The sequence below is a fragment of the Elephas maximus genome, chromosome 26 (assembly GCF_024166365.1).
Source record: "Elephas maximus indicus isolate mEleMax1 chromosome 26, mEleMax1 primary haplotype, whole genome shotgun sequence".
Taxonomy (NCBI): domain Eukaryota; kingdom Metazoa; phylum Chordata; class Mammalia; order Proboscidea; family Elephantidae; genus Elephas; species Elephas maximus.
The window spans coordinates 6,636,703-6,663,356 of NC_064844.1; the positions used below are offsets into that span (position 1 = coordinate 6,636,703).

Consider the following 26,654-nt stretch of genomic DNA (forward strand, 5'->3'; position numbering starts at 1 on the left):
CTTAAACATGCACAAACTATAGTTATTCGGAGTACAAATTAACTCATAATGATTTCCTCTTATTCTTTCTTTATAACCTCTGGCTCCTTCTTCCTTTCCCACCCTCACCTCACACTCCACTTCTCTTTCTCTCTCTTTTTCTTGGTATTGTCGTAGAGTCTTCTGGCTTTAACTCTTGCCTTAATACCAAGTCTCTATCCCTATTCTTCCTGAGTAGTAGACTCACAGATTTTGTTAGCCGCTGGGCATTCAAACACCTCAAACTTAGTAAAACTGAATTCTTACCAACCACTCCTCCTTCAAAGGAGCCATAGTCTTTCTAATCGCACGTTTAAAGTTATAGGGTCATTTGTCATTCCTCCTCTTTCTGGCACTATTTTAGTTATCTAGTGCTGCTATAACAAAAATACCACAAGTGGGTGGCTTTAACAGACGAAATTCATTTTCTCACGATTTAGGAGGCTAAAAGTCCAAATTCAGGGCACCAGTTCTAGGAGAAGGCTTTCTCTTTTGGCTCTGAGAGAAGTTCCCTTGTCTCTTCAGCAGCTGTGGGCCTGGCTGTCCATGATTCCTGGGTGATGTTCATGTGGTATGGCATCCATCTTCCCCCATCTCTGTTTGCACACTTGCTTGTTTGATCTCTTTTATATCTTAACAGAGATTGATTTAAGACAAACCCCGCACTAATACCATCTCATTAACATAACACAACTCATTCCCAGATGGGATTATAACCACAGGTGTAAACCAAAAAAAAAACCAAACACACTGCTGTCAAGTCGATTCTGACTCACAGCAACCCTATAGGACAGAGTAAAACTGCCCCATAGGGTTTCCAAGGCTGTAATCTTTACCGAAGAAGACTGCCACATCCTCCTCCTGCAGAGCTGCTGGTGTGATCGAACCACCGACCCGTCAGCAGCCAAGTGCTTTAACCACTGCGCCGCCAGGGCTCCTTACCACAGGTATAGGGCTGAAGATTTACAACACACATTTTGGGGGAACACAGTTCAGTCCATAACAGGTACCTGTCCCCATCTGTCCCACCATTGCTACCCAAACTCAGTTGTTTGTGTAGACTTTAGAATAATGCCTTACTTTGTATCTTCAAACTTACCCCACAAAATTGATGCAGATCAACTTTCTTAAGGGCAGTTCCGCACACGTCACTTCCCTGCACAGTAACTGACTGGGCTTTTCGTGACCTGGCTTCAGTCCACTTTTCAGTTTCCTGTTTGCCACATGCATGTCACCTTTTCCCATTTTTCTGCCTCTGTAGCCTTGCCCTTCAGCTTTGAGTAGTACCTTTATCCCCTGTCTGAATCTCACCTGTCTTTGAAAGTCCACATAAGATCACAAGTGCCACTAATTTTATGATCTTTTTCCCTGGTATCTCCTCACACCCCCACAAAAGGAAATTTCCATTCCTCTAAGTTCCTGTAACATTTTATCCAAGCTGCTGTTAGGACACCGTTGCTCATACTGCTCTCATGTTATGTGTCAGTTTCCCCATGCCCAGCTACTCCGATGAGAACTCAACAATAAAAGAAGTGCTTTCGTCCGGTTAGGAAGAGAGGTACCTTGTGTGCCCCGGCATATCTACTGCTGCTTTCTCTGAGCTCTTAGGTCTTTTTCCATGTGTTGGTTGCCTTGCTGGATTTGGAAATTTATGGACCTTTTCTACTCAGTGTATTTGGGATGTTTTGAAGTGGAAAAGAGTGAGAATAGTTGTATTCTTGTGTTAAAACAAGAATTCATGAGGAGTAAAGTAAGCTTTAAGCATTTTTTGTTGTTGAATGGAGTGATTCATTACAGAAAATTTGTTATGAGTCACACGTATCTTGAGCAGTCTGTCAACCTTAGTCATGAATGTTGGACTGAATGTCCATTACAATGTGATTTTGACTTTTGTCTACATACTAGAACTTGGAGACTTGTATCACAGGTCTTAAGTAAATGCCCTTTTTTTTTCTTCTAACGTGAATTTCAAAAGTAATTTGAGGAAAATCTCGTTTTCTCACTCTCGAACACACAAGGAGTGGAGTTTTAGTTTGGTTTGAACTCAGTAATGTCCTTGTCAGGCCAGTGCAGTGGTGCGGTCGGTTACTTGAAAAACCACACTGGTGATCTTGGGGGCCAGCAGAAGAGTCACCTGTTGCGGAAACCAAAATTCTTAGGTGTAGTGAAGCTATTAAACACCTGCGTGTGGTTGTTAACGTAACTTAACATAAATCTACATAACACTGGCTGAAACATTCAGTTATCAGGGATTAGAATTAACCTTAATTTATAGGTTGGGAAATTTAGAGGGGAGGCAAGTCTGCAGTCAGTAGCCTAGATTCAAATAATTGGCTCTAAACTCGGTGTGTTTCCCTCCGCTAGACTTTACTTTTAATTAACAGTGATTTTTATATAGGGTCTCTGTGAGTCGGAATCAACTCGACGGCAGTTTTTGGTTATCTTCCTAGTTGGGTCTTGGTGGGGTAGTGGTTAAGAACTCAGCTACTAACCAAAACGTCGGCAGTTCAGATCCACCAGCTGCTCCTTGGAGACCCTGTGGGGCAGTTCTGCTCTGTCTTATAGGTTCAGTATGAGTCGGAGCCGACTCAGCAGTACCTAATAACAACATATTCCTAATAGGACCCTGGCGGCATTGTGGTTAAGTGCTCGGCTGATAACCAAAAGGACAGCAGTTTGACCCCACCAGCCAATCCTCAGGAGAAAGATGTGGCAATCTGCTTCCGTAAAGATTACAGCCTTGGAAGTCCTATGGGGCAGTTCTGCTCTGTTCTGTAGGGTAACTATGAGTTAGAATTGACTTGACGCAGTGGGTTTGGCTTCTTTGATATTTGGTATTCCTAGTACTGATTCTTTACGAGGTATTTTTACTTACATTCAGGGGTCAATGATTTGATTTCCAAAGTTTTGAATTCTTCTGTGTTTTAAGGTAACCAGCTGTACTTGGGTATTTTTAGGTTCAAGGTAAGGACCCATCAGTGGAAGTCACACAGGACCTCATCGATGAATCAGAAGAAGAACGCTTTGAGGAAATGCCTGAAACCAGTCATCTGATTGACCTGCCCACATGTGAACTCAATAAACTTGAAGAGATAGCTGACTTAGTTACCTCGGTTCTCTCCTCACCTATCCGTAGAGAAAAGCTGGCTCTGGCCTTGGAAAATGAAGGCTATATTAAAAAACTACTGCAGCTGTTCCAAGCGTGTGAGAACCTAGAAAACACTGAAGGCTTACACCATTTGTATGAAATTATTAGAGGAATCTTATTCCTAAATAAGGCAACTCTGTTTGAGGTAATGTTTTCTGACGAGTGTATCATGGATGTCGTAGGATGCCTCGAATATGACCCTGCCCTGGCTCAGCCAAAAAGGCATAGAGAATTCTTGACCAAAACTGCGAAGTTTAAGGAAGTTATACCAATAACAGACTCTGAACTAAGACAAAAAATACATCAGACTTACAGGGTACAGTACATTCAGGACATCATTTTGCCTACACCATCCGTTTTTGAAGAGAATTTTCTTTCTACTCTCACGTCTTTTATTTTCTTCAACAAAGTTGAGATAGTCAGCATGTTGCAGGTAAGTAAACTGAGGCATTCTTACAGAATTCTGTTTTGTGATCTTTGATTGCTTTCATGGTTCCAGCTGGTGTTCATCCCGTCTTATTATTTTTTAATTTTTTTTAAAGATTTGTTTATTTCAAATATACTGTCAGGCTTACAAACAGAATTTTATCTTGTGGTTTTATGAATTACTGTTTTTTAATGTGACTTTTTATATATTCGAATGTTCTGTGATGCAGCTTTTTTAAAACTATCTTTTATTCCATTTTGTGAGACTCAGAAATTACTGGTGTGTGTTTGAGAGAGAGAACATACGTGCCATGCACACACCCAAGTTCAAAGCTTCCCAGGTAATTCGCGTGTGCAGTAAGGATGAGAAACATTTAGTAATTTGCAGGGAATGATAGTTAGGTTATTTACTGTGTGGAGTTGATTTTGTTCTGTCTCCTCGAGTTGTAAAATTGGCGTTTTATTTACCCTCTGACAGTATGTAGTAAACATGATTTTGAAGATTTGAGGTATATCCTATTGTACTTACCGTTTCCTACCGTACTGCCTTTGGTATTTCTATATCAGTCACTGAGTTTATTGAGCAGCTGCTGTGTACTCAGTCCAGCAGTTCTCATCCGCAAGACCCTTTCAGAGGAATCTGGGGGATTCTTCCTTATCTAGCCAGTGCGAGACTGTCGTATACTTCTGCGTATACTTGAGTCAAAACAACATTGCAACACAACTAAGTGCTGAAGAAGATATAACAATCTGGTTGTCTTCTACTAAGCCAGACATTAAAGAGATTTGCAAATATGTGAAAAAGGGCAAATTTTCTTACTGAATATCTTAAATTTTGGATAATACAGTTGTTTTCCCCCAAACTGTTATTTTCATAAACATATAATGAGTTTATTTTTTTAATGAATTAAATGTTTTTAAGTTTCTCAGTTGGATTTCAATTATTATAAAGATCAGCACACATAAGATATATAATAAAAGGGGAGTCCTCAGTAATTTTTAAGAGTTTAAAGGGCCCTGAGACCAGGAAGTTGAGAATCTCTGGCGTAGTATTCAGTATGACAGCCCAGTTTATGCCACTTCACTTACTCTTCACCTTTCTGTTATTATCACTTTACTTCTGGTATAGGATGCACTTCTCCAGATAATTTCTTAACCTGTGATTTCTTCTTATTCCAAGTAGTGTGAGGGAAGTTAGACCTACAGATTAGCTTTCATTTGTAATATATGGACCTGTTTTTATTTTTAAGTCATATTATTCAGTCCAGGGTACCATCTTACTGACAGAAAAGCCATTTTAGTCTCAGGAGATTGAAAATAGAGCCATACTCAATACCCTTGATGGACAGGACCCAGTGACAGAAGCTCCAGTGTGGTTTTCAGTGACTGCATTTGACTTCAGGGAGGTTTCCAAATCTGTGATAACCAAACCAAACCCATTGCCATCAGATCGGTTCTGACTCATAGCAACCCTACAGGACAAAGTAGAACTGCCCCATAGGGTTTGCAGGGAGTGGCTGGTGGATTCCAGCTGCCAACCTTTCGGTTACCAGTCACAGCTCTTAACCATTGCCCCACCATGGCTCCAGATCCATGATATCACAAAGTAAATGCTTTTTTATATTTAGAAAATAAATTATGTAGAGCTATTTATAAATATTTGCAGTACTTTGTATATCATTTTATATATTTTGTGCTTGGTGTTATTGTGAAGGCTATAAGTGAATTATATGAATCAAGTGAAGAGTTTTTTTAAAAGCAAGTTTTACCCATTTCTGGCCCATGAGATGCATTTTATGAAATGTCCAGATACGTTGAACTACCCATTATTTAAAGCATACAGAAAATCTGTGTTTTATCTAAGGCTTACCACTTAGTTTTTCTCTGTGCCAGCAGTGGTCCTGAGTGGTATTTTCAGCAGCATGTGAGAAGGAAAGTAACAATCATGGCCAGTGGCTGTAAGGCTCACTCACTAAAACCCAGTTCTAAGGTTTCCAAGTAGAAGCTTTTTGAGTAGGTACTAGGTACTGCCAGGTACCCTCCTGGCTCTCTGCTGTTCATATAGGTGACTTCTTAAATGAGTATTGACCTGCTGTTGCATGGGTTATGTAAAACCCTTTGCCATCGAGTCCATGCCAACTCATAGCAACTGTATAGGACGGAGTAGAGCTGCCCCATAGGGTTTCCAAGGAGCGGCTGGTGGATTTGAGCAGCTAAGTGCTTAACCACTGCGCCACCAGGGCTCCCAAGTTGTAGAAGGCAAATGAAAATGTAAGAGTTTGATTTGACTGAAGCAAAGTGAGATAGATAGTACAGAGGTACATATAAATCCCAGCCTGAATTCCTTGCTGAGGAATTATTCGACAGTGCGTAGTATGGCGTCTGGCCCCTGCTGTGTACTCTAATACAGGTTGCCATCTTCTTAAGCATGATAGGGTCCTGAGGTTTTAGTTAACTCAGATTTTCCAGCTAATTGCAGGTTAAAATCTCTTGTGCTAAAATTTGAGAAATACACTAAAAATGTTTTGTACATTACTAAAAGCCAATAAAATGAGTTTATTTCCACACAGACAGCTACAGAATAAGATCTTTTCACAACGGGAAGTTTGTTTCCCATCTGCTGAGATTTATGGAGGACGGGAATGTCAGATGTTGACATTTTAACACACAACGTCCATTTCCACTATTCTGTAGCAAGGAGTCGCGGTTAAAACAAATCCAGCAAGATCAGTTTAGTTTTTGTTTTTTTTTTTTTGACGTATCTTGCAGATCTCAAGCTTTCAGCATTGAAAGAGAAATTCCTGAACCTGTTACCCCAGCTACTAACCGAATATATAAAACCTTCAGGTGCCTTAAAAATGACAGAAACATCTGTTCGTGTGATATGATCCTTTGTTTGATTTTTTTAAGGTTACTTTTAGGCTCAAAAGTAGGACTCAACACATTAAGTGTTACGCTGATTAGATGTGGCCCGTTCGTGTGTGTGTGTGTGTGTGTGTGTTGCATTGGTTTGGATGATAACTGAACTACTTAGAAACCTTTCCTATGGCTGGCTGATTTGTTGGGGAGAGAAAAACGTCCTTACATGGGAGACCTAGATGCTAAATCCATCTGTCACTAGCCAGCTCCGTAACCTCAGATAAGTCTACGCTTTGGGCCACAGTCTCCTGAAATTTCAAATTGAGCTAGGCCGTCTCTTCAGTGCAGATCTGAGTCTAAATTTTTGTGTTTACGAGATTCTAAAGAGTGACTGGGGTCTGGATTTTTTGTTTGGTTGATTTTTGCCTTGTTTTTACATTATTGCAAAGACAATAATTTGATTCAGATTTTTTAGAAGCAGTCTGTTTTACACAAGGTTTTGTTATGTTATCCAAAAAACAGCCATAGACAATTTGATTTATATAGTTATTTTTATTAAAACAAAAGCTCTTAAAACTAAATGGAAAAGAAAACTAAAATGATCTAATAAGACCAGTTTAATTACTTGAGAATAAAGAATTTAGAGGGTAACATTCCAACTGTATTTATAGGTTTTAAACTGTCAATTAATTGTTTTCTTAATGTGTTCATTGCTTGAAGGATACTCTAAAGAATAATGTTAGAAATCAGGGGGAAAAAAAAAAACTACAGATCAGAAAACATTCCCCTGACAGACTATACTGTTTGAGGTTCCTCAAGTAGTATTACTTTTTGCCATTCTAACTGTTAGTTCACACGTACTGAAACTTGTAAGAAGAATTTAAATGGGAAATTACTATTATCAAGGAGTTGGAACTTTTTTCCCATGGAAATATTCTGAAAAAGTTACAAATCTCCAGACAGGAAAGGAGAGATTGGTCTGGGAAAGATTGAGGAATATAAAAACTCATAAAAGGTATAAATGGAGGTAAATTGTACTTATGCATCAAAACCTAAAATACTGAGACTAAATGTGTTTGGAAAAAAGCCGATTTGAGGGGTAAGTAAAAGATTACATATGCCTTTGATTCAGGCTACCACGCACAAGGTCCAAAACGAGCCAACGAAGCAAAAGAAGCAGCGTTCTGAGTCAGATTGAAGAAAGGGTTTATCTGTCTTGGTGTTCTGTCCTCGCGTCGCACCAGTTGATGTCAGTGGGAGAGCATGTGCTGTTCTCCGTAACTGTACCTAGTGTTTCTCGTTCGCTTACTCACATGTACTTCACCTTATTTCAAAAAAACATCAAGGGATTGATACCACTTCATGGACGATCTACAGTCCTTTACCTGCTGAGGTTTGATTTTATTATCAAACATACAGGTATGACTACTGCAAACATTTAGAAGCATGCTCCTTTAATTAAGAGAAATTATATTTCATGAAAATTAAATTTTGAAGATAAAACTTGAAAGTACTAATGATTTTCTTTTAGTAGATTTTGATGGAAATCTCTAAAATGAATTTCAATATTTGTGCCAGTTTTTTTCTTTGTCATTTAATAGTCCATACTCATTGTAGAAAATTAGAAAATATCAGTAAACAAAAAAGAAAATCATAGTTCATCACCAAAAGATAACCACAGTTAACATTTTCATTTATATCCCCTCTAGTCTTTGTATACACAATTTATATTTAAAAAAAAAAAAATACAATATATAACTCTGCTGTATTTTTCTGTTTCTCTTTTTAAAGAATGCTCAGGAAAATTAACATTTATTAAGCTCTCAGGTGTTAACCTAAAGGTCGGCGCTTTGAACCCACCAGCCGCTCCGTGGGAGGAGGATGTGGCAGTCTGTTCCCTTAAAGATTACAGCCTCGAAAACCATACGGGGCAGTTCTCCTCTATCCTATAGGGTCGCTGTGAGTCGAAATCAACTTGACAGCAATGGGTTTAGGCATTTTTTTGGATGTTGTAATATCTCAGAGGCATCAGTATGAAAAGCAGTTGTTGTGTTTTGTCATTTAGGTGTATGCTTGGGGAGCATAGGAACACATAAGACTCTGCCACAGATGGCCCTGGGTTGTTCTGTTCCATGAGTTCTTGTGTCTGTAATTGTCTGCCGCCAGAGGTCAGCCTCCTTACTGTTGCACCTGTGCCCCCACCTTGTCACTCTTCTCCTTGTTTTTCTAATTGCCTGTGAACTAACTGACAGTGAGATCCTCAAACTTGTTTGCTTTGTTTAGCTTCAGAGTGAATAATCGGCTCTCCAAGTTTAAGTAAATGAGTTCCCATGCGTGACCTCTAATATGTATTTTTTGTTTTTCAAAGAGTATTTTATAGTCGAGGTTTATGGCTAAAGGAGATAAAATGTATTTGTAACAAAAATTGAGTGGTGTATTCAAGTTTTGAAAAATTGTAGCATGAATATACCCTGGGTTTCAGGATGAAAATGCTATTGAGTTTTCAGCTGCATTCATTATAATTTGTGTAAGTCATGTAAATGAGTGTAATCTTATGTTTTCATTAATACTTTTTAGTAACTACCTCTTCTTACGCAGGAAGATGAGAAGTTTTTGTCTGAAGTTTTTGCACAATTAACAGATGAGGCTACAGATGATGATAAACGGCGTGAATTGGTACGTTATTTATTCTTGAAATTCAGACCCTTAATAGGCACTTACTCTTTTGGCATGCACAGCTTTTATTTTTTTTAAGTAATATTTTATTTTGTCAGCTTACACAGCAAATCAGGTTCTCATTTAACAATTTCTACACAAATTATTCCGTAAAGTAGGTTACATTCTTCAGTGTCATCGTCCTCATTCATACTGTTCTGGTTGTACCATTTCCAGTACTCTGTAGTTTCCCTGGAAACCCTGGTGGCGTAGTGGTTAAGTACTACAGCTGCTTACCAAAGGGTCGGCAGTTCGAATCCAGCAGGCGCGCCTTGGAAACTCTATGGGGCAGTTCTACTCTGTCCTGTAGGGTCACTATGAGTTGGAATCAGCTCGATGGCACTGGGTTGGTTTTGTTTGTTTGTTTGTTTTTAATAGTTTCCCTGCCCCTTTACCTTCTCATCTTCATTTTAGAGTAATTTTTGAACATTTGGTCTCATATAGATGATTTCTTAAAGGCTCTCATCACTCAATTCTTTATGAGCCAATCTATCATTTGGCTAACAGGTGACCTCAAGGGATAATTTTGGTTTAAGGTTTAAAGACTGTCTCGCTATAGTCTCAGGTAGCTCTCTAGTCTCAACTGGTCCAGTAAGTCTGGACTTTTTAAGAATGTTTTCTGTTCCACATTTTCTCCCTTTTTATCAGGATCCTTTGATTATGGCCCTGATCAGAACAGGAGGTAGTGGTAGCTAGGCACCATCACGTTGTTCTTGTCTCGGGGTAGATGAGGCTGTCATTCGTGTAGACCACTAGCTCTGTAGAATATTTTCTTCTCTACGAGTAGAGACCAGTAGTTGTGTCTTTGAAGGCGGCTCGCAAGTTTTTAAGACCCCAGACACTACTCACCACATTGGAATGTGGAACATACACTTTATGGACTATACCATGCCATTTAACTTAGTTGTCCCACTAGACTAAGATCTTAAGCCTTCAAACCCAGAAAACCAACCTCACAAGGTATTTGGTTATGCCTAAGAAGTATTGATAACTATGTCTCCTATGTTGGTTTATTATATTTATGAATATACATGCAGGCACAAACATACCTGTATGTACATATGCATATACATACGTCTGTGGGCATCTATGTACTCAGGTTTATACCCGTACGTACACATGCTTGTGTACATATTTGTGTAACTACACACATATTTTTCTGTTGTTGCACAATTTTATTTGTTATATTCTTTACCAAAAATGGCCTTTTCTCTTGTGCACTTCTTAGTGACAGCATTTACCTTGGTCAAGTTGTGTGCACTTCACCCACATTTAATGGCTGTCTTTCCCATCACCAGAAATAATAAGTGTCTACTATCTGGAAAGTGCTTCCCTCTCTCCCACCAACCACCTGTCCATGGTGACCAGCAGTGAGCATTGGTCTCTGTACATACATCTCTTCTCCCCTCTCTCCCACCAACCACCCGTCCCTGGTGACCAGCAGTGAGCATTGGTCTCTGTACGTACATCTCTTCTTGTGGTCTTTTAGAAGTGTGATCCCTTTTATAAGAAGTGATTGTTCTTTGTGATTGACTTACGTCGCTCAGCGTGATGTCCTCCAGATTCACCCACGTTATAAGATGTTTCGAGGACTCATCATTCTTTATGACAGCCTAGTATTCCGTTGTATGTAGAGTCCACATTTTGTGTATCCATTCATCTGTCGATGGGTGCTTAGGTTGTTTCCATCTTTTTGCTCTTGTGAATAGTGCTGCAGTGAACACAGGTGCACTTTATGTCTGTCCCTGTCTCTTTTATTAGATCTCTAGGATATAGACCTAGAAATGGGATTGCTGGATCATAAGGTACTTCTGGCTTTTTGAGGAAGCGCCATAACACTTTCCGTAGTGGTTGTACCATTTTACAATCCCACCAGCAGTGGATAGGAGTTCCAGTCTCCCCACATCCTCACCAGCATTTGTAGTTTTATGGATTTTTTTGATCATTGCCATTTGTGCAGGGGTGAGATATGGTACCTCATTGTAGTTTTGATTTGCATATCTAAAGGTTAATGATTACCACCATCTTGTATGTATGTGTTCGCCGCTTGAGTATCTTCTTCAGTAAAGTGTCTGTTCATGTCCTCTGCCCACTTTTTAGTTGGATTGTTTGTCTTTTCGTTGTTGATCGGGGCATGCACAGCTTTTAATACTGAGTTTGTTAACTTCTCTTAAGAGGCTTTTTTAATAATTAGTATGAGAGGAAACATGTATTTAAATTCAACTTTAAAATAATCTCAAAGTTTCTAAGTTTGTTATCTTCTATATTTTTGAAAACTCGAAGATATCCTGATGTGTTTTTTCTTTCCCCTAGCAAATGAGTGGAATGAATATGCCTTATAAATCCACAGTTAGATAAGTGGTCTATGTTAGGACAAACTACAGACTTACACATTCTGAGGGTTGTAGGTACTCACATTATAGAGACACTGTATTTTTAAACAAGAGGTAAGCAGAATGTTCTTAATGACGAATAATCTGGCTCTTTGGAAATTTTTTTTTTTTGTATGTGTTTGTAAGTGCTTTTTTCAAATATAAACCAAAGGGAAAGTGATTGCTATTTTTCAGCTGCTTGCCATTTTTTTCAGACATTATAATCATATATTTGGGGTTTCAAGAAGTTGTGAAAGACTGCTGACTTAAAGTCATCCATCATGTTTAGATGTAGTTATTTATTAGTAGCCTATTTGCTTTTCTCATTCTTAAAATTAGTGTTTTAGACTAAGGGATTTCTAATGTCGTCTCCAATTCTTAAAACTGAATCATTATTTAAGGGCTCCCTGGGAACTCAGCCACAATTTATTGTAGCATGGCTTCTGTGAAAATACGTGCTCTCAATTCCAGACAACCAGCTTACCTGGCACTCTTGGAGGTCATTGTAAATCGCAAGTAGCGGACATAAGGCTACCCCTCCTGAGGTTCCACCTGTGATATATACGGTGTAATTGCCTTAGGAAACTAATTGGTCAGTGACTGAGGAACAGTCCCAAGTTGACTTTTAATGGGGTGCTAGCTTACAACATGTTCCTTCATGTGGGTTTCAGAGAGCCATGATACCCTGGAAAAAAGAAGTCCAGCAGGATTCCGTATTGTCATGTAGATCACATTCCATCATGCTCCCAGGTTATTTTTATATGTTTGTTGACTTCTCACTATTGTTTCTGACATTACAGGTTAATTTTTTCAAGGAATTCTGTGCATTTTCTCAGACATTACAACCTCAAAACAGGGATGCATTTTTCAAAACTTTGGCAAAATTGGGGATTCTTCCAGCTCTTGAAATTGTAATGGTAATTATACAGTTTTCTGCTCATATTTTTGAAATTGTGAATTTTTAAGATTTATATTATGGGTGGGAAAGTATTCATTTTAATAATGCATATTAAATTTCATAATACAAGTTATTCATCTAACAGTGAATTACTACAAAAATGTTTTCAGATCTTATTAAATTTGTAATATAAATATGTAATCCCTTGCATATAATATGGCTTCAAGTGAATAAAAATCCTACAAGTCTTCAGAACTGTTAACCCTTGTTTTAGTATGAGTGTTATGTGTACTTACTGTATGAAAAATTAAAACCGAAAAAATTGTTTAAATATTTATTCATTTAAAAATGATAACCCATTATATATTAACCTGAATGACATAACTTCTATAAAAAATTGACTTTTTCAAAACAAAAAATATTGAATGAGAACGATTTACATTTTGCACATCCCTTTAGTATCTGGCTTACTAGATGATACGTAGATTTTCAGACGCTTCTGTCTTTAGCCTGCCGTAGTATCACATGTCACCTAGCCTCTGGGAAAAAGCCCACTGTACTTTGGATAGAATGAGACCGAAAAAGGTAAATAACATGTTAATATTTTTATAGAAATAATTGTAATCTCATGTACTTCCGCAAAGGGTGTTAGACCTCTTGTCAGGATTCCATGAACCACATGTTGAGAACTCTGGTTTAGAGGATGTTTCCAGAACACCCTGGAGATTTGGTAATTTCGGAATGATGTGTTAGGGAAAAGCATTCAGGTTCACTGTCCTATAAAACTAAGTTGTGGGAAAGGGTAAAAACGCCCAAAAGCGTTTATTAGGAGAATTACAAGGATAGAATCAGTTACCAAGGAGTAACCTGGCCCATCCAGGGCGAAATACACATTCTGGATGATTGTAATTAGGACAGGTCATTCAAGGATTTGCCTGTGTTGAAGACCCCCCGCCCCCGCCCTGCAAAAAAAAAAAAAGACAACCGAATTTCTGGTCTTTTTAAAGCATTGCTCTGTAATCCCATGACGATTCTTAAACTTAAATTCTCTGGATATATGCCTTTGCTCTGAATAAAAACTGGTAGGAACTAATGATTGGTTAAGCTGCCTAAAAGTTTTGATAATAGAAAAAAAGGAAAAAAAAAAGGGTAGGTTCTAAATTTTGATTCCAGTAAAATGTTTAAATCTAAAAAGGAGTTGTGCATGGATGTGGGAAAGAAAAGGGGAATGCAAGGCTAACTTTTTAACTGTCTCCAAGGAGCCTGATTTTCCTTTCCCCTCCCAGGGCATGGATGATTTGCAAGTCAGATCCGCTGCCACAGATATATTTTCTTACCTGGTAGAGTTTAGTCCATCTATGGTCAGAGAATTCGTCATGCAAGAAGCCCAGCAGAGCGATGACGTGAGTAAATAGCACTGCAGTTCTTTCTGAATTGCCTGTGGCAAAGTTTTTGCAAACTCTTGAGAGAAAGGGCATTAACAATAACCTTACTCTTTTTTGAAGCAAAATAATGGATTTCTGATCAGTTGTAATTTTGGAAAGTTAAGAATATATGACAGTTGATTTGTTTATTGTAAAATAGATATTCAAACTAGTGTTGAGGTAAATAGATTATAAGAGAATCAGATTCTTAGATACTGGTCTTAAAGCAAGTTTCAACTGCTAATAAAATGTCATCTCAAGCCCTGCGGAGACTTTCACCTCAGGCACTCATTCACCTATTGTTGCGCCTTGTTGGGTGCCCTCGAGTCCAGCTTACAGCGACCCTGTGTAATCACAGTATAATTATCTACATAACCACAGTACAGTTATGAAAATCAAGAAATTGGCAGTTTTACTGTACCGTTACCTGCCTGCAGTCCTCATTCACATTTTGTCAGTTGTCCCAGTTAATGTCCTTTTGAGCCAAGACAAAAGCAAAAGGTCTCTGGCCCAGTATCCAACAATTGGGTTTGTCTGATATTTCCTTGTGATTATCCCATCGCCGTCTCAACAGTAACTGTTATGGGTTTTTTTTTTTTTAACTTCCGTGTGTCATAAAATTCCCCAGTTTTTAAAAATGGGCCGTAAGTTTTATGTCTAAACTGTACTGCCATTTCACATTAAGTTCTCCTGTAGAATTTAAGGAACTACTCTAGCTCTTTTCTAACCTGTCAGAAAGGGTTGAAAGAAGTACGTATCGTTATCGTCATACTTGTGATCCATTCATATTGCCACAAGCGAATTTTATGTGCATAGAATTTTTTTTTTAATTCTTCCATTTATGTTTAAAAAAAAAAAACTGGAAATGTTTCTACAGCATTCCTGAGTGATTTTGATGATACTATTTCAGAATATTCCTTCCGCACTTGTCATTTTTTCATTCTTCTCTTTTTTTTTTACTATGTTCATTGAATCTTAAGATACACGAATCTTACCAGGAAGTGTCTGTCAGCAGAAGATTCTTAAAACTAAGTCATGACTGCCACTTGGCCGATGGTGACTGGAGAAGCCATTGATTATAAGATATACTCTAATTTCAAGAGGTTAAAATTTTAAGAAATCTGTCATGGAGTTAGTGAAAATATATTCTTTATCTTTCCCCATCAGAAAATAGAGGTACTGAGACTCTGGATAAAATATCCTGAATTCCATGTACAAGTACCTGAAACTTTCCCTCTTAAGACGGCACAGCAGCTGTTGCTGATTGTTTTGGGCAATATTACAGAGTTCTTAAACTTACTTAAATGTACTTCCAGAATAAAAGTACCTGCGTCTTTAAAATGGTATGAGGTTAGAGTGTGATGAAACCAGACAGGAGCCTCATTTTCTCTAAAACTTTGTTTTAGAAACTATTAAAACTTTGAAACATCTCCCAGAATTTGTGGTTGAACTCACTTAAATGATACTATTTAAGTAAGGGGTGGACAAACTTCTCTTAAAGGGGCAGATAATAAGTTTGACTTTGTATGGACAACTACTTAACTCTGCCATTGTAGTGCAAACTGGCCATAAATAGTTTGCAAATGAAAGTGACTGTGTTCCACTAAAACGTTACTGTAGTTTGCTGACCCTGATTCAGACCCTTTCACCGAGTACTGCTGGAGAATGATGGTGGCATTTAGAGGCCGATTCTGAACGGAAAGTTATAATTGCAGAAGCTAGAACGGAAAGTTATAATTGCAGAAGCTACGTGGCAGTTGAAAAAATAAGAGAACACTGGAATAAGCAGACATTAATGGGAAGGAAGTTGTTAAGGCTATAAATTCATGAGGGTGTTGTCTAAAATAGACTGGTGCCCCAGCATTGGAATGAATCCGCAGGGGTTACTCTGTAGTGATTTGTATTAGGATCAAGTCATTGTTTGACAGCCTAGGTATTTTCCAGTACAGTTTGCCTGACATCTTTTCATTTCTGCAGAAACTACTTTAGTATGAGTTTTCTAACCTGGGCAATGCCATTGTTTAGAGAAGAAGGTGGAAGAAAAGAAATTCAGTTTGTACTTGTTGTGTGTAGTGCTGGTAAAGAAATCCAGCAGACACTTAGAAATGGCGTTTGAAGCTTGGGAAAATGGTCCAACCTCAGTGATCTGGCTCATTCCCTCGTGTCACCAGTGGAGAAACAGGCCTGGAGGAGTATGTAAGGTCACTGAGCTAGCTAATTATTGGCAGTACTGTGGTCAGAGCCTGGCCCTCTTGATTTTGCTAGTCCTTCTGCTCACCAGGCTTGCTTTATTGTATTAACTCAGAAATAAAACATGCCTTGCAGACCGCTAAGTTCCTGGTAGTGATGTTCGACAATTGACTATCTTGCTTAGGATGTGATTGGTCACTGTTTCTGCAAGTATGTTATCTTACTTTTGAGTGGGTTTAATCATGCATTTTAGTAGACTAATTTTAATTTGTCAGCTGAGCTGAGAACCTCAGAGGTAAGAACATCTTGCCGTGCTGTACTTCTTTATGCAACATGATCTCTAGGTCCATAGTTAATTCCAGTATGCTAGGAGCAGGTTTTTTTACTTAGTTTGGCAGAATCCAGTAATCTTATAAGAATAAGAGAGGGCTCATCTCGTTTGTTTCTCATCTCTTAGTGTCATTCATTGGCTGATGTCCAGCATCTTGCCAACCATAATCTCATAGGTGTTACCCGTTTTGGGGTTGTTGCAGATAGAAGGGTAAATCCAGCTCCTGTCACTCCATCTTGGCCAGAAGTGGAAGTTTGATTTGAGATACATATATATGTATGTGGGTGTATATATATATATATATATATATTTAATATAATTTATTTTTTGTTGTTGAGAATATACACAACAGAACATACACCAATTCAGCAGTTTCTGGATGTGCAATTATCAGTGACATTGATGACATTCTTCACGTTGTTCAACCATTCTCGCCCTCCTTCTCTAGAGGGTTCCTCCTCCGTTAACATAACTGATTCCTAAGTTTCCTATCTTTCCAGTTGCTGTTGTCACTCTGGTCCCATAGAGATAGTTCTTAAAGGAGCACAGTGCTCAAGGCAGACATCCTTCACTAGTTAAGCCAAACTATCGTTTGATTTTAGTTCAGGGGATAGTTTTGGTTTCAAGTTTAAAGATTATCTCAGGGCAGTAGGTTCGAGGGTTCATCCAGCCCCCATGGCTCCACAAAGTCTGGAGTCCATGAGAATCTGAAGTTCGTTCTGCATTTTCCACCTTTGGATAAGAATTCGCCTATAGAATCTGTAATCAAAATGTTCAGTAGTGGTAACAGGGCAACACCCAACTTTGGTCTCATGGCAAAGGAGGCAGTTGTTCATGGAGGCAGTTAGCCACGCATTCCATTTCCTCCTCCTGTTCCTGACCCTTCTTCCTCTCTTACTCCAGGCGAATAGAGACCAGTTGTTTTGCCTTGGATGGCCACTTAACAAGCTTTTTGATGCTGGGCAGCACACAATGAACTAGGAGGTAGAATAGAAGCACTAAATGCGTTATTAGGCCAGTGAACCAGGATGTCCCCTGAAACCATGACCCTAAACCTCCAAACCAAGGAACAAAACCCCATGAGGTGTTTGTGGTACATAAGTAACCTTGACATTTATTTTTAAAGTAAATTTTATTGCAAATGACAGGTCCTTATTTGGGGATTGGGCACTTTGTGGATTCATGTCTTTTGTATTACTTTCTTTCATAGTTACCCATGTCTCTTTAGAATGAGACTTCAGATCATGAGAAGACAGACTCATCAGATAGATGTGTTTAGAAGCCGTCTTGTCTGGAGGCTTTTATATCATGAAGTGTGAACACAAAAAAAAAACAAACCTAGTGCCGTCGAGTCGATTCCGACTCACAGCGACCCTATAGGACAGAGTAGAATTGTCCCATAGAGTTTCCAAGGAGCACCTGGCAGATTTGAAGTGCTGACCCTTTGGTTAGCAGCTGTTGCATTTAACCACTATGCCACCAGGGTTTCCATGGAGTGTGAAAGCTGGTGTTATTGATTGTAGGAAATTCCCAGCACTGCAGCCCTTCACCCTGCCTCCTGTTTTCCCCGTTTGGGTCACTTTCCTGATTTTTCCTCGTCCTTCCCTCTGCAGTGACGCTCTAATGGTAAGCCAGAGGAGTACCATTTTACATGAGCATGGAAATGTTTGTTCTGTTCTGCCCAGCATGGTGGTCACTCACTGCTAAGCCCTTAAAATGTAGCTAGTCTGACTGAGATACTCACTGTAATTTAAATAGCCTCATGTGGTGAGTGGCTGTCTTATTTATTAGACAGCAGCAAACCAAAAAACCAAACCCAGTGCCGTTGAGTCGATTCCGACTCATGGCAACCCTATAGGACAGAGTAGAACTGCCCTGTAGAGTTTCCAAGGAGCGCCTGGTGGACTCAAACTGCCAACCCTTTGGTTTGCAGCTGTAGCACTTAACCACTGTGCCACCAGGGTTTCCTTAGACAGCACAGGGCTACAGTATTTAATATCTATATTACTAGTCTAAACAGTGGCCTTTTATCTTGTAGCCATTCATCGTTGTAGCAAAAGAATGTCTTAATGAGATGTCTATTTTAGAAAGATAGTTCTCCCAGCATTGTGGAGGACAGATGGGCGAAGAAAGGCTAGTCAGAACTGGGGTCCTGATGAGAAACAAGGAGGGCCTGACCTGTGACAGTACAGAAAGGAAGAAGAAGGAAAGTAGAAGTGAATGTGTCACGTAGGAGTGGGTTTGGCTACACATATCAGAAAACCCAGCTCGTAATAGTTTCACCAATACAGGTTTTATTTTATTCATGTCACAGTAAGTCAAAGAGCAGCTCCACGAGGCCATTAGATACCCAGCTCTGTGATGCCAGAACAACTCCATCTTCTGAGTCCACCATCCTGAGCTTCTTGTTTTTATGCCTGTTACTCAAGGTTGCCATATTGCTGTTCCATGTTCAGGCAGAAAGAAAAGGAAAGGTCGAAGGCCGAAAAAATGTAGAGAGCTGGACAGCTTTTCTGTTTCGTTTTAACCCTCTGGTGCCCCCAATAATAAACATATTCCCAAGTCTACCGACTTGATGTCAAAGCTGTTTTCTTTGGCATGGCCAGATACTTTTTGATCTACTTAAAAGCATAGGATTTCTACTTAAAAGATACAAACAGAAGGCAGATAAATAATAATAAGTAATTTTTTTTTTTAAAGTAATAATAGCTCTTTACTTCAAGACCCAGGAGCATGTACTAGTGTAACAGTTGACGTTAGAGCGTTGTATGTCACATGTGCTCACACTCACCTCCGCAGAGAGTTGTGTACTCGCGTATTCTCATTTTTTTTTTGCTAGAAAGGATTTTCTAGGTAGAGGCTGAGATGGTCTGTGTTTTGGGGTCACACACGATGTGTGGCCTTGCTTGTTAGTGAACTTGTAAATTCATGCCTGAGGCTGAGATCTAGTGTAAGCATCTCTTAGAACCTCCAGAGAACAAGAATTGCTGGTAAGTGATTTTGTTCTCCACTTACCTAGATTGCTGATACCATAAGCTGTGGCACGTTCTGCGTTTTTGGTTTTTTTTGAGCGGGGGGTTTTTTGGGTTTTTTTTCACTCTAGTGTGTTTAGGAATTGACAGCAATGGGTGTTTTTTGTGTGGTTTTGTAGTGTGTTCATAGAACTTTAAGAAACAGTAGGAAGAAAAAATTTCCAATCAGCTCTTCCATTCTTCTTTATGCAATTCTTTCAGTCAGCGTTTTTGTCTTATATCTAGATGAGATCTAATGGAAACATATTTTCTTTCAGGATATCCTTCTCATTAACGTAATAATTGAACAAATGATCTGTGACACCGATCCTGAGCTAGGAGGCGCTGTCCAGCTAATGGGACTTCTACGAACTCTAATTGATCCAGAGAACATGCTGGCCACAACTAATGTAAGAAATTTTTGAGATAAAAAACATTTTGGTCTGGTCAGTTTTAGGTGGTTTTATAATAAAACTTAGAAAAACAATAAGCACTTAAGTATTTGTATCCACAATACCCTTGTAGCAATTCATTTGCAGCAAAATACAAGATTATGGAGCCTATTAAATCTTAGTGAAATGTTAGAAAAGTGAATTTATGGCCTCTGGCCTCTGTATAGCTTTATGTTAACTTCTTCAAAATTAGTATGTACTGAGTGATCCCCACTGCATAAAAAAGGAAGTAAAAAAAAAAAAAACTCTTAGGGAAGTATTCCAAGATAATAGTAGTTATCTCAAAATGATGGAATATTTTTCCTTTATCAAATTCCCTTGTGATTAAAGAATATGCGTATTATTTTCTAAATCATTACAAGTTTAGGGGCCCAGTTTTGCAAAATACAGTGGCAAAAAGATTTAAAGGCAGTATTTTTCAAATGTCCAGATAATAAAAATAACAATTTAAAAAAACAGATCTAAATTTCATTCTGTTTCCAGTGCCTTGATAATTGAGTCATTGGTTTTTCAGTAGTGGAGCCTGGGATTCCACATTTTAAGCAGTTGAGTTGCCATCGAGTGGCTTTTTTTTTTTTTTTTTTTAATTGTATTTATTTTATTGTTGTTTGATTGGTTCTTCGTTGCATTTCAGATCACAAACATGAGAAAAATTGTTTTGAATACTTTTCCTTGGAAAATCTTTTCATAATGTTATTTACTTTTTTCTTGCTTTGATTTTTATTTAACATATAACCTGAAATGGAGTTGATTTTTAGTTCTGCAGAAATAAGGTTGAGATGAACGTTAACTAGTTTTTTGGTTCTTCCATGGTATCTTAAAGGTTCTGTTGTTTGTATAGGATCTGCACTGCTAATTCTGGAAGATGTTTTGTTAATTACAAAGGTAATAAAGTATTCATTTTTTAAAATTCTGTGTTTCAGAAAACTGAAAAAAGTGAATTTCTGAATTTCTTCTACAACCATTGTATGCATGTCCTCACAGCACCACTTTTGGCCAATACTTCAGAAGACAAATATGAAAAGGGTAGGGTTTCTTACTTCTCTGCTGATGGTTTTTGCTTTTAGAGAAGGGTGAAATAAACATCACAACTTACAGGCTGTTTATTTGCTACTAAAAATGTAAACTGCAATATAGAATCTTGATTTCCCTGGTGTTTGAATGTCTGTGGGAGAAAACGATACAGAAAATGTGGCAAGAAGTATCACACAGTGGGGACGAGGGATGTAGAGACTTAGCAAAAGGAAATTGCCCCCAAAGCTGGTGGGATTGGTGTCCACGGGAGTGAGGCACAGAAAATCGAAGGGAACTGCCATTGTGGCAGTAGTTTGGCAATATAGTAAACACCCTTTTATTTCACCACGTCGGGATCAGGAATTGATTGAGTAATCAAAAGTTAGTTACAGTGGAGAACAGTTAACCCCAGAAGAAACATAAATTCTTTAAACATTTTAACGTAATTTCTAAATGCTGATCATTTGCCAATATTTTATATAGAGATAAGGCTTTTTTTTTTTTTTTTTTAAAGTATGTGTTTTTGATTGTACTTTCGTATTTTTCTTGCGTAAACTACACCGGTGATTGATCAGCTATAACTTCTGGCCTCGTTCATTAAAGTGTAGTGAAAACCTCAAGATATTTTTGAAGCATTCCGAGTACACAATCCTACTAGGGTTTTAAGTATTTCTCCCTAGGTTTTCATAGTTGTGTATAAAATTTGGCAACAGTTTTTTTAGTTTTACGGTATTACGCATAGCCATAGATGTTGCAGTTCTCTCAGATTTCATCAGTCTATAGTATTATGTCATCATACTGCCAGATATCACTGGCATAAACAAAGGGCTCTGTGATAAGCATACAACTGAACTGGTGAAATCAGGAATGTGTGGGGGCATACTAGAGCATCCAGGCTGTTCTGCAGTTTTTCTTTATACTCAGTGCTGTTTTTAAGATCTGTCCATACGGTTGCCTAGAGCTCTTACTCGTTTAACTCCTACGTGGTATTCTCTCATGTGGTCGTGCTGCACTTTAGCCATTCTGCTTCTCACGTACATTGAAGTTGTTTCTAGCCTTTTACAATTGCCGACCACGGTGCTCCTGTGTACAGTCCTGTGATGTGTTCCTGTGTACATGTGTCTGCATGTACTCACGTGTGCCTAGAAATCAGAACTTATTTACATTGTTCTACTTAATTTAAAAATAAAAATCCAAATATACATGCCTTACCTCTGGTTGTAGTCTCACTTTGTATTAGGATATTTATGCTACATTGTCTTTTAATGATTCCATATCTGCACCCAGTTCAGTAAAAGATTTAATATTTGCCTGAATCAGCTAACTTAATGATTATTATGAGGGTGAAATGAGATTATGATCGAAGACGTACTTTGTGTGTTGTAACGTGGTAGGGAAATGAGAGAGATTGTTACTGAAACAGCTCATTTTAATTTTTTTTATTAGATAATATAGTTGGATCTAACAAAAACAACACAGTTTGTCCAGGTAAGTGTAAACTCATATTTTATGAACTGAAACACATTGAGTTTTTTCCTGCTGAAGGTGTAATACATTTATACAAAGCTAAGAAGAGCATATTTTCAACATAAAATCCAAGAATAGATTTGCATTTTTTTTTTTTTTAAATCTATTTTCTCCAATAGAAAGAAATTGTAGTTGGAATTTTTTTTTTTCTGTAAATTTCTACCTGGGTTTCAGGCATTCTTTTGAGAAAGCATCTGAGAGTTGAAGATTTTGTTTGTTCTTGCTGATATGTAGTAAACTAAGACCAGTTAGTTAGGAACCAGTCTTCATGACAACGTTATGCTTAGTTGCTTTTTATGAACCTGGTCTAAGCGCTGTTGCTTCCGTCTGGAGTACACATACCAGATCCAGGCCTGGTCACACTGAAAATACATAACTCTGTGTGCGCTTAGCCTCCTGTCTTTCCTCCCAGGCCATCACCAGTCCGAAAGCCGACGTCAGTCAGGCCAGCCAGTTTCAAGCAAGGAAGCTGTTTAGAGATTAGACTGGTTAGAGATAGAATAAGGAATTTTGTGTCCTAATCTGGGAAAGTAAAAATAAGGCAGTCTTTTATAAATAAAACTTCGGAATTGAGAAATTGTTTTTAGTGGCGAGGGACTAATTCGAATATTGGCTATGTTATTGGCTGTTTTACAGACTGCTCTGGAGCAAGTAAAACGACTTGCATTTAAACTTGAAAAGATCTCTGAAATATCAGAATTGTATTTCATGGATGTTACAGTCATTCCGTTATTGAAAAGAATCCACAGGATATCTATGTCATGTGTGACCTTCTTGAGTAAATAAAATAGAAGAACTATGTGATGTCGCTTATTTTTCCTATTCTACAAGGCTGCTGCTGCTGCTGTTAGGTGCTGCCGAGTCAGTTCCGACTCGTAGCGACCCTGCGCACAACAGGACAAAACACTGCCTGGTCCTGCGCCGTCCTCAAAATTGCTGCTCTGCGTGAGCCCATTGTTGCAGCCACTGTGTCAGTCCGTCTCCTTGAGGGTCATCTTCTTTTTCGCTGACCCTGTACTTTACCAAGTGTTGGGGAAGCACTCCAGAATCATTCTACGAATGTATCAACCAAAGCCTCTTGAGGAAAACATAAAAGACTAGTTTATTTAAGTAGGCCTTTTCTTGTGGACGTTAGGATTGGATGTTAAAAGCTTGATGTTAAAACACCTCGTGATGTAAAAGATACTGCACCAGATGAAAGGTCTGCCTTCACCTCAGAGCTCCTTGCGCCCTGTGTGGGGCATCATACGTGTCAGATACAAAGCCGTGTTACACCATTTCCTGATGGCTGTGTTGACTTTTGCTTGGATATTGTCAAGGAGCGTACAATAACTACATTTATTAGAGAAACATTGCCAAGAAAGTATCAATGCCATGAGGGCTTTCTTATCGTGTCTGGAGGCTTTTTTTGTTGAGTTTTTCTTCCTTCTTAACATTAATAAATATTTTATACAAATGTGAGAGCATTAGAAATTACCTACTTAATAGGTGTAACTTGTAATATTTCCGGAGAAGTCTGCTTAATGAGAAAGTAGATCTCTATAGCCTTTTTACTTGGTAGAAAAATGAGAGAAGATACTGTTTAAATTTTGCTCTGAAATGTAAGATGTAAGGAAACCCTGGTGGCATAGTGGTTAAGTGCTACGACTGTGAACCAAAGGGTCGGCAGTTCAGATCCACCAGGTGCTCCTTGGAAACTTTATGGGGCAGTTCTACCCTGTCCTATAGGGTCACTATGAGTTGGAATCGACTCGACGGCACTGGGTTTGGTTTTTGGTTTGTAGGGTGTAGGCTTTATTTATACACTTTATTCAGGTGTATTTGTAATGTTTATTCTTACGTGACGACTTTGTTTTGTAGATAATTATCAAACAGCACAGCTGCTTGCCTTAATTTTAGAGTTACTCACATTCTGTGTGGAACATCACACATACCACATCAAAAACTACATCATGAACAAAGACTTGCTAAGAAGAGTGTTGGTCTTGATGAATTCAAAGCATACCTTCCTGGCTTTGTGTAAGTAACAATTCGACTGAACATTCTTATAAAATTCCTTATGGAACATGTTTTCAATAGAGATAATAGTTACCCATTCGAATTTTTTTTCTTTTAGCCATGTCTATGTTATTTTAAAAAAGGTGATTGTGAGAAGTATTAAAATCTTCTGTTCCCTGTTTTTGTTTAAAAAGTTGAGAGCAGTAGGGTGTAGTGGTTCCAGCCCCACGTTTTGCTCACATTTCAGTTCTGTCAGCTTGTCTTCTGATACAGCCCCATGTGGGATGACATCATTTCATTGATGGAACTGGTCCTGCTGCCTTCTGAGTCTGCTTTGTCAGACTGGTGTTTCCTAGTGGTTCTTTGTATTTTTTAGATGTGGCCTTGAAATGTTTCTGTGTAACTCAGATTATTTAGTGAACCTGCAAAATAACTTAATGGGCAGTCTCTCAGACCACCTGACCAATAGCAATTAAACTTAAATTCTTTTGTTGGCTCCAGTGTTGATTTTTGGCAAACCCTAAAATCCCTTGGTCTTCATGAATCCCCCTTCAAGTAGAGCTAAAGAAACCTCCCCCCTCCAGATGAAGAGCACCTTGTGGGGTTTTTTTCTGACCATAAAGATTATAGTCAAAATTTAAACTTTGGATTCAATGTATAGAGAAAAGATTAGTCTCCTAACTACCTCTTTTTTTTTTTTAAATGCCTTTTTTCACGTGCATATATAGGGGTTTTTTGTTTTGTTTTGTTTTGTTTATTCAAAACAGGATCACAATAACACATTTCTCAGCCTCTCAGTGCTACTTTAGACCAGTCGATACGGTGTGGACTTTTTTTCCCCCAGAGATAGCTGAGTAACATTTCTTTGGCTGGTTCTTCCACATTTTGGTCTCTGTTCTCCAGTGGATGAGTTGTAAGGTTGTTTTCAGTTTTTTGTCACTATGATGACACTGTGGTCAGTAGCCTAGTACATAAATCTTTTAAGTGCTGGATTACCTATTTATTTCTATAGGATAGATTCCCAGTATTAGGACTGCCAGGACAAAAGGCTTATATATTTTTAATAAGTCCTTTTAAATTTTAATTTAACATACAACCACCAGATTACTTTCCCAAAAGATTGAAGCACTTCACATTCTCCCAGCATTTAATGTTACTGCTTTAAAAAAATGCTGTCAGTCTGATGACGAAAAATATGGTATTCCACTTTTACGTTTTCTCTGACTATAACCTGTTTTCATATTTAGTGCTGTTTGCATTTTGTCTATTGTGAATTGCCTCTTTTTCTTAGGAACTGTTTGTATATTAGAGATGATAACATCTTTCATGTATTGAAAAAAATGTCCCTATCTCATTATCCTTTTGTCTTTGACTTTATTTATGGTATTGTTTTTAATAAAGGAGCAAAATCCTTTATGCTGACAAATACGTCTTTCCCATTTAAGGCTTTTGAGTTTTCTGTCTTAGGTTAGTCTCCTATGTCCTGAGATTTTACAGTCTCCTAAACTTTCTTATAACTTTATTATTTCATTTTTTTATACTTATGTAATGCATCTGAAAATTGTTTTTGCATATGGTATGACGTGAAGGTCTAGCTTTTTTCTCTTTAAGATGGATAACCAAGTGTGCCAACACCTTTATTAAATAAACCATATTTCCCCCCTTGAACTGAAATATCATTTTGTTGTGCAGTAAATGACTTGTGTTTATTCCTGGACTATCTAGTTCACTGGATGAAAAAAATGGGAATGTTTATCCTTATGCCTTTACAGTACCTCTGTTGTAAGGTTTTTTATCTGCTAAGTTCACTTCACTTTTCTTTATAATTGTCTTGATTGCTCTTGTACACTTAGTCTTCTACAGTAACTTCAGAATAATTTTCTCTAGTTCTTGCTGATTGGAATAACATTAAATTTTTATATTAACATTGGAAGGATTGATGTTCTCATGATAGGTTTTTCCATGTCTTTTTTTTTTTTTTTTAATGACTGTGGGGTGCTCCCATTAACGTGGATATATCGTAATTGACCCAGTCTTCTATTATTAAATGCTTATATTGTGTCAGGATTTTCATTATTCTAAGTGACGCTGTCGTTATCTGTAGCTCGGTGGGCTGGTCAGTTTACTCACCAGCAGTGTGAGGCGCCTTTTTGCTTACACCTTTGCCAGTGCTCCAGCCTTTTCCGTCTTAAGGAAATTCTCTTATACTCTGCAGAAAGGAGGTGATGTTACAAGTCTAGCACTTCTCCCCACACTTGTTTGGTGTTACAG

General features: G+C 38.2%; 1 protein-coding gene across 2 annotated transcripts in view; it reads left to right on the forward strand.

Moving 5' to 3' along the window:
- The window catches only part of PPP4R3B (protein phosphatase 4 regulatory subunit 3B), a 66,830-nt gene that overhangs the window by 20,797 nt on the left and 19,379 nt on the right, over positions 1-26,654 (forward strand). For both annotated transcript variants that reach the window (XM_049870521.1, XM_049870519.1), the window contains exons 4-11: positions 2,976-3,599; positions 9,050-9,127; positions 12,339-12,455; positions 13,723-13,839; positions 19,671-19,802; positions 20,768-20,870; positions 22,305-22,346; positions 24,246-24,404. In XM_049870521.1, coding sequence (XP_049726478.1) covers positions 2,976-3,599; positions 9,050-9,127; positions 12,339-12,455; positions 13,723-13,839; positions 19,671-19,802; positions 20,768-20,870; positions 22,305-22,346; positions 24,246-24,404 — 1,372 coding nt within the window. The remainder of the gene's footprint in view (positions 1-2,975; positions 3,600-9,049; positions 9,128-12,338; positions 12,456-13,722; positions 13,840-19,670; positions 19,803-20,767; positions 20,871-22,304; positions 22,347-24,245; positions 24,405-26,654) is intronic.